The sequence below is a fragment of the Magnolia sinica genome, chromosome 5, assembly GCF_029962835.1.
Source record: "Magnolia sinica isolate HGM2019 chromosome 5, MsV1, whole genome shotgun sequence".
Classification (NCBI taxonomy): Eukaryota; Viridiplantae; Streptophyta; class Magnoliopsida; order Magnoliales; family Magnoliaceae; genus Magnolia; species Magnolia sinica.
The window spans coordinates 30557181-30564853 of NC_080577.1; the positions used below are offsets into that span (position 1 = coordinate 30557181).

Here is a 7673-nt window from a genome sequence, read left to right on the forward strand (position 1 = left end):
ATATGCCTTATCCCCAAGTCGAACTCCCCAAAGAGATTCTCAGATTTCCATCCTATCAGTCTGTGCAACTGCTTCTACAAAGTGTTAGCAAAGATCACAGCAACAAGATTGAGTCAGGTGCTTCTGGCCATTATCTCGCAGGAACAAGGGGCTTTCATCCAAGGTAGAGCAATTTCAGAAAATATAGCGCTCTCTCAGGAACTCTTTAGAGAAATTAACAGGAAGGTTCGGGGCAGAAACATAGTGCTTAAGCTTGACATGGAGAAGGCCTATGACAGAGTGGAGTGGGGCTTCCTCAGGAGCGTCTTACTTCGGTTCAGTTTCAGTGCGAGGTGGGTGGATTTAGTTGAGAATAGTTGGATAAATTGCTAGTTTTCTGTGTTTGTAAATGGAGTGTCGTCTAACTTCTTCAAATCGTCCCATGGTCTGTGCTAAGGTGACCCTTTGTCGCCGAGCTTGTTCATCATCGCTGTCGAAGTTCTTAGTAGAGGGCTCCATAACTTGGTGGTGCAAGGCCTTTGCACACCCTTTAAGCTTAGGAGAGGGTGCCCTTTGGTGTCTCATCTACTATACGCAGATGACACCCTCCTCTTCCATAATGGTAGCAAGAAGTCTTTAATAGCAACCAAAGCCTTTTTAGACATATATCAAAAGGCATCGGGGGAGTCCATTAATTTTTGTAAAAGCTCTTTCTTCAGCTCCAACAAGCTTTCTACTCACAGAATCAGATCCATCGAAAATCTTTTAGGTATCTCCGAGTTGTCCGGCTCTCTCTCATACCTAGGGGTCCCAATGACAGCAGGGAGGACTAAAGCAGGGGATTTTCAGCAGCCGATTGACAAAGTGGAGGGTCGGGTGCAAGGTTAGCAGGCTAGGTGCCTCTCGCAAGTAGGCAGAGAAGTTCTGATAAAGCATGTGCTTAAAAGTATCCCAGTGCACACCCTGACAGCCGTTCATCTTCCTTCGCAGGTCATTAAGTCACTGGAATCGTGCTTTGCCTCTTTCTTCTGGGGTTGGGATGTTGGGAAGAGGAAATTTCACTGGAAGAGCTGGAAGGCAATTTCTCGTCCCAAAGATGAGGGAGGGCTCAGCATCAGAAAACTATCAGACGTTATGAAGGCTTTTCGCTTTAAGATGGCCTGGGATATAAAATTCAAAGTAGGAGATAGCTTGTGGGGCTCTTATATGGCTGCCAAATATGCCCAGGATCTATTCCCTGTTAGCCAGAGGAGCTCGTCCAGCCATCAGTTGCCGTTGTGGAAGAGAATTCTCCCTCTCCTGCGTCAGTTAGAGGGCCTGGTGCAATGGAAAATAAGTGAAGGCTCTTGCAATCTCTGGACGGACAACTGGACCGGTCTAGGCCCCCTACAGGACCTTGCCTTGTCCTCCATTCCAAATAATCTGCTGCCTATGAAGGTGCATCAGTTCCTGAGCCTCAACGGTCCAGCCCCTCCTTCGGCGGTCTTTGGACTGTTGCCCCAAGAGGTAGTGGATTTGATTTTCCATGAAGGCTTTTCCACCTCCGACGGTCTGGACGCCCCCTTCTGGCCCCTCACTCCCTCGGGCAAATTCTCCATTAGGTTGGCCTGGGACCGCTGCAGATTGTGCTCGCCCCATCTCAGCTGGGCCAGGTGGGTCTAACACGTAAAGATGCCCCCTCGTGTCTCACTTTTCATGTGCAAGCTATTAAACAAGGCAATTCCGGTGGATGAAGCAGTCCAACAAAGGGGTATCCACCTTACGTCAAGATGCATGTGCTACAAAATGAGCCCCAACCGATATCAGAGCCACTCAGCTGAGTCCGTTCCTCACCCCTTTCTGGACAGCGCCCTGGCGAATTCTTGTTGGGCCCGCCTGGGGGTTTTCTTTAGCATCAGCATTTTGTCATCCATTTCAGTCGAGGCCAGGTTGTCACAGTGGTGGAACTCTCTGACATCCGGCCCCAACCTGTCCTCCCTCCACAAATTGGCGCCTTGTTTGTTGTTGTGGGAAGTTTGGAAGGAGAGGAATGCCGCCATTGTTTAAGGCAAAACTCCATTAGCAACTTCGGTAATGGCGCGTGTTTCGTGGTGGTCGTCCACCATAAGTGGATTAAGAATCTTCATCTCGGGTGCTATTGTTGAGCCCCGTTTACTTGGTTCGCTAACTAGTGTGTCCTCCACTCGACGTCAGCATAGTTCTTCCTTAATGGTGGGATGGGTCAAGGTCAATGTTGACGGTTCCTCGAGAGGTAACCCGGGGAACGCAGGAGGTGGTGGAGTGTGCAGAGACGATAGGGGTGTTTACATCTTTGCTTTTTCGGCTGGTTATGGTGTGGATTCAAATAGTTACACTGAAATTCATGCGGTTCACGACAGAATCAACTATTATCTATCCAGGGGCCTTACGAATGTCATAGTTGAATCGGAATCCCAACAGGTTGTGAAGGTGTTAAGGGGAGAATCCAAACTAGGTTGGAAATGGGGTTACTGGATGAACAGGATTAATAGGTTTAAAAGGAGAGGGCAGATTGTGTTTTCCCATATTTTCCGGGAAGGTAACGCCCCAGCGGATGCGTTGGCTAATCTGGGCAGCGCTAACCAATCCTTCTTACTTTTTGGGGACCCTTCCGATTTGCCCCAGCAGGTCAGAGGCCTCATCTTCATAGATAAGGTCGGTTTAGAGGCAATTAGGGAAACCTGTCGGGTCGGAGGCCACCCCTGATGGCTTAGCTTCTTTTGCTTGTATTTTTTTTTTTTGGGGGCTTTTCATGATAGGTTTCCTGCAAGTCCTTTTTCTCCCGTGGAAACCCAAATTGTACTTATGTTCGTCGATCAATGAGAATTTTGCTTTTTAAAAAAAAAGATCCGTCCACCTTGTTGGCCAGCTTGCCATGGGCCCAAAAAGTTTTGACTTGGGTAATGTCTACTTTTAACAAACATCACAGTGAGCCTGGAAAGTTTTAACAGTCACCATTATTTTTCTATTTTGTAGCTCACACGAGCACTAGATCAGGCTGATAATTGGGCCTTACCCCTAAAATGACACGGCAAAAAGGATGGGCGGCATGGATTATACACATACATCAATGTTGGCCCATATTGATCATGGTTTACATGAGTCGTAGTTGTCATGTTATATGGGTCGTGGTTGTCATGTTGTATGGATCATGGTTTTTAACGTGTTCACTTCCTTTACTACATAGTCATTGGTACTAATGGGGTTATCCGAACCATCCACCTTGTCAGCCAGTTTGTCGTGGGCCCAAAAATCTTGACTTTGACAGTGTCCACTTCTAACAAACATCATAGTGAGCCTAGAAAGTTTCAATAGTCACTATTATTTTCTATTATGTGGGCCACACTTGCACTAAATCAGGCTGATATTCGGGCCATAGCCCTAAAATGACATGGCAAGAAGGATGGGTAGCATGGATTATACACATACATTAGTATGGGCCCCGTGATTTGGGCCTTGCCCCACACCCAAAAAAGGGTTCTGTGCATATCATTGAATATGACGTAACTTCTTATTCACTAAACTGTACAACTACTATTGAACTAAGGACAAAGGACATTTTGGTCCAAGTAACTTTTCTAGGCTTGTCAGAAGCCTACCAATATTTGAAAGGTTGAATGTCTTCAGGGAATTGTACCATATACAGAAGCTAGTAAGGTTAATTTTCCCTTCTTCTTCTTTTTTTTTTTTTTTTTTCTACGTACGGTTAAAATAATGATTCTCCTGATGGACCGAGTAGATTTACGTATAAAACATCGTGGATCTCACGTAACTTGTGTGCTTTACGCCGCTGGGTTGAAAAAAAAAAAAGGTTTCCTAGACAATTCCGATTCATCAAAACGGACGCGAATTGTGTCCTACCCCGTCCGGGCAGGGCTATGTGAGCCCTACTGTGACATAAGTTCTTTATCCATGCAGTTCATCACTTTTCTCGTATCATTTTAAGGATTGATCCTAAAAATGAAACCGGTACACAGCTCCGCTGGATCACACTAAAGGAAGCTGCAGTTATAATGACACTCACCGTTGAAACCTTTCTAAGGGCCACCGTAATGTTTTTTTACCATCCAACCTATTCATACGGTCACGTATACGGGGATGAAGTGAAAAATAAATAAATTATCAGCTTGATCCGAAACTTCTCCCTCTCTCGAGAAGTTTCTAATGGTAGAAATTTAATCCCCACTTTGTGGTCCACTTAAGCCCTGTACCTGCCTCATTTTTTTTTCTCGTCCCTTAAAATGATATGATATGAGAAAAACGATGAACCCCGTGGATATAACACTTACATCACGGTGGGCCTCACTGAGTCCTGCCCGGACGGAGAACTGTCCGGCCGGGGTAGGACGCAATTCGCGTCCCATCGAAAAGCGTCTTCCATGCCAGCGTGGTACTTGCGTGGCAATTCACGACAAAAAAACTAGGCACCCCGCATGCATGCAGAAAGAAAAAGTTGGATACGTGGAGAAACCCATTTGTCATTCTTCCACAGAGACAAAACTCCCTACCAAACTAACCCTATGAGGCGCCACGATTCCGTTTTGCCAGCCCAAACCATCCATGCAGCTTGCAAGATGGCAAGAGAATCTCTTACCAAACTCCCTTCTGCGTCGAACCCAAAACCAGCTTCTCCTCTTATAAATAGCCAAACGCTCTCAACCCTCAGACTCAGACCACAGCTCACGCCAACTCTCTTTTGCTGCACCCAATGGCTCATAGCATTTTCTTCTCTCTTGCACTTTGCTTCCTTGTCTTGTGCGATGGGTCTATGGCCCAACAGCAGCAGCAACAGCAGCAGCCTTCGCAGCGCAGGTTCCGCCAACAGAGCGAGTGCCTAATCCCGAGCATGAGCGCGCTCGAACCCAACAGGCGGATCGAGGCCGAAGCTGGTGTGACCGAGTACTGGGATGAGAACCACGACCAGTTTGATTGCGCTGGTGTCGCTGCTACTCGCCATACTATCCAGCCCAGGGGCCTTCTCTTGCCTTCTTTCGCCAATGCACCACGTCTAATCTACATCGTCCAAGGCTCGTATCCGTATCCCTTGCTCCATGTTCATCTTCATTTTCTTTTCTTTTATACAAAAAAATAAAAAAAAAAAAATTTCCCTGATGGGATGATCTTACAAGAATGCAGACACCCATCAGCTTCGAATTCAGAACGGTCCACATGATTAGGATCGTCTGATCGTGTAGTGGTCGACCTACCATGGGACCCACCTGATGAACAGTCAAGCTGGTGACCTACTTATTTTTATGCGCTCAAAGCTGATGATTTCATTCATGCAGGTAGAGGTATAACCGGTGCAATCTTCCCTGGATGCCCTGAGTCATTCCAGAGCGTCCAACAGTCCCAACAATCTGAAGAGAGCCGGAGCCAGCGATTCAGGGACCAACATCAGAAAATCCGACACTTCCGAGAAGGAGACATCGTGGCATTGCCAGCTGGCGTGGCCCATTGGTGCTACAATGACGGCGAGACACCTGTTGTTGCTGTCTCTGTCTTGGATACCAGCAGCTTCGCCAACCAGCTCGATCAGAATCTCAGGGTAAGCAAATACAATCCGTTCATTCAATTATCAGTACGGTTCAACGTCCATCAATCGATCATCATGCACCATGTTGTATTAAACTGTAGAGATTCCACATAGCTGGGACCGAGCAATACGAGCAGCAACAGGAGAGCGAATCGCAGCGGTCCAGACGCCAGGAGCAGGGTAGGAAACAAAACATCTTCAGCGGCTTCGACGTGAATACGTTGGCAGAGGCCTTCGGCGTGAGCAGAGAGACGGCGAGAAAGCTCCAGAACGAGGATGACCAGAGGGGCAATATCGTCAACGTCGAAAATGGGCTGCAGGTGGTGAGGCCACCAAGGAGAGAAGAGGATGAAGAACAACAGCAAAGGAGTTTGAACGGCTTGGAAGAGACCGTTTGCAGCTCCAGACTGATGGAGAACATTGCGGACCCCACCCGTGCTGACGTGTACAACCCACAAGGTGGCCGCATCAGCAGTCTCCATAGCCAGAAGCTACCCGTCCTCAACTTTATCCAATTGAGTGCTGAAAGAGGAGTTCTTTACAGGGTATTAAGCATATTCAAACCAAATTGCACTAGATTTGGTGTGCAACTGACACGTGGCAGATGTATACAAGATCACAACCGTTCATACTGGACTACCCCACCATATGGCCATGACCCAAAATCAGGATTACCAGATAATCTTCGTTTTTTGATAGGAACATGGCCCAAAAAGAGAACTGAGTAGCGATCTCTTTCTCCTTGAATCGAGTGGTTAGTATTATCTAATCAGCCTCATTCTCAGGCTATGAGTTATATATGGTGGGCTCCTCCAGATGAGCGGTTCGGAAATTCCCACATTCTGAACGTGAAAGAAACCAATGGTGCAATTAGCATTGCTCTTTGTAACTAATGCTAGTTTTTCAGTTCTTGTTTAATCACTAAACTGCCCTCAACTCATGCAGAACGCGCTCATGGCACCTCACTGGAACCTGAACGCCCACAGCGTGGTGTATGCCACCCGGGGCAACGGTCGGATCCAGATCGTGGGCAACCACGGGCGGGCTGTCTTCGATAGCGAGCTCCGAGAGGGCCAGATGGTGGTCATCCCGCAGGCGTTTGCTGTTGTGAAGCAGGCAGGTAATGAAGGGTTTGAGTGGGTGGCCTTCAAGACCAACGATAATGCTATGACTAGCCCGATCGTTGGGAAGGCGTCGGCCATCCGCGCCATGCCGGAGGATGTACTGATGAATTCGTTCAGGATCTCTAGGGAGGAAGCAAGGAGGTTGAAGTACAACAGGGGGCAAGAGACTGTGGTGTTCGCACCAAGCTCTAGGGCCCAAGGAAGAGCTGCTGCATGAAGAGTTTGAGACGGGACGGGTCTCCTAAAGTCTTACTATCTATATAAGTTTATTACGGTTTTATCTTCTTTAGTCAGAAAATAAAGGTTTGAGTACGTGCATGTGCATGGAGGCTGGCTGTAAAAGGGGTGTTATCACTCTATAAATATAATATATTTCCTTTCCTTTTTAAGTTAATCTGTTTGCTGTCTCAACATATACATGTATGCACGTGTGTGAGCGTGTGAGCGTAAGTGGGGAGGTAGAGAGAGAGAAAAAACAAACAATTTAAGGGTGGCAGTGGATTGGGCTCGGGTCGGGGGCGGACCCGATTAGTAAATGGAGCTAGACCCATGGACTGAACAGGCCAAGATTCAAACCCAAGCCGGTTCGGGTTTAGAAATGGAGGTCGGTTTCTCTACAATGTGGGGATAGTAAGCTAACACTACAAAAGTAGTTGTGGGGCCACCATGATGTGTTCTTGACATCCAATCCGTCCGTTATTTGCACCCCTTGTGTTGTCCTTGGAGACCAAAAATAATGCAGTACTAAAAATTAAACCATGACGAATCATGCCTACAGCTTCTAAAATCGTATGGTATGGCCCACCTAAGGTTTCGAACTGGCCTGGTTTTTGGGGTACCGTCCATTCATCCTGGCGAGGCAGATATTCTGAACGGCCTGGATGGCATGTACAAAACAGTGGCCCCCCACCCAATTAAGAGAGTTTCAATGATGGGTGTCCTGTCCGGACATGGGTTGAACTAGAAGGCACACATTTTATGTACGGACGTGACATGGGTCACGGTTGGCCCCACGA

The 7673-nt window shown here is 47.3% G+C and overlaps 1 protein-coding gene across 1 annotated transcript; it reads left to right on the top strand.

Annotated features, from left to right (window-relative positions):
* The first annotated feature begins 4690 nt into the window (after positions 1–4690).
* Positions 4691–7051, top strand: LOC131245888 (cocosin 1-like). The gene is made up of 4 exons (XM_058245640.1): positions 4691–5028; positions 5290–5545; positions 5635–6078; positions 6479–7051. The coding sequence occupies exons 1-4, from the start codon at positions 4706–4708 to the stop codon at positions 6872–6874; spliced, it is 1419 nt and encodes a 472-aa protein (XP_058101623.1). The 5' UTR covers positions 4691–4705; the 3' UTR covers positions 6875–7051.
* The last annotated feature ends 622 nt before the right edge of the window (positions 7052–7673 follow it).

Coding starts and splice junctions, on each gene's coding strand:
- LOC131245888 (XM_058245640.1), top strand. CDS start 4,706: ATGGCTCATAGCATTTTCTTCTCTCTTGCACTTTGCTTCCTTGTCTTG. Junction 5,029..5,289: donor ATCTACATCGTCCAAGGCTC/GTATCCGTATCC, acceptor TCATGCAGGTAG/AGGTATAACCGGTGCAATCT. Junction 5,546..5,634: donor AGCTCGATCAGAATCTCAGG/GTAAGCAAATAC, acceptor ATTAAACTGTAG/AGATTCCACATAGCTGGGAC.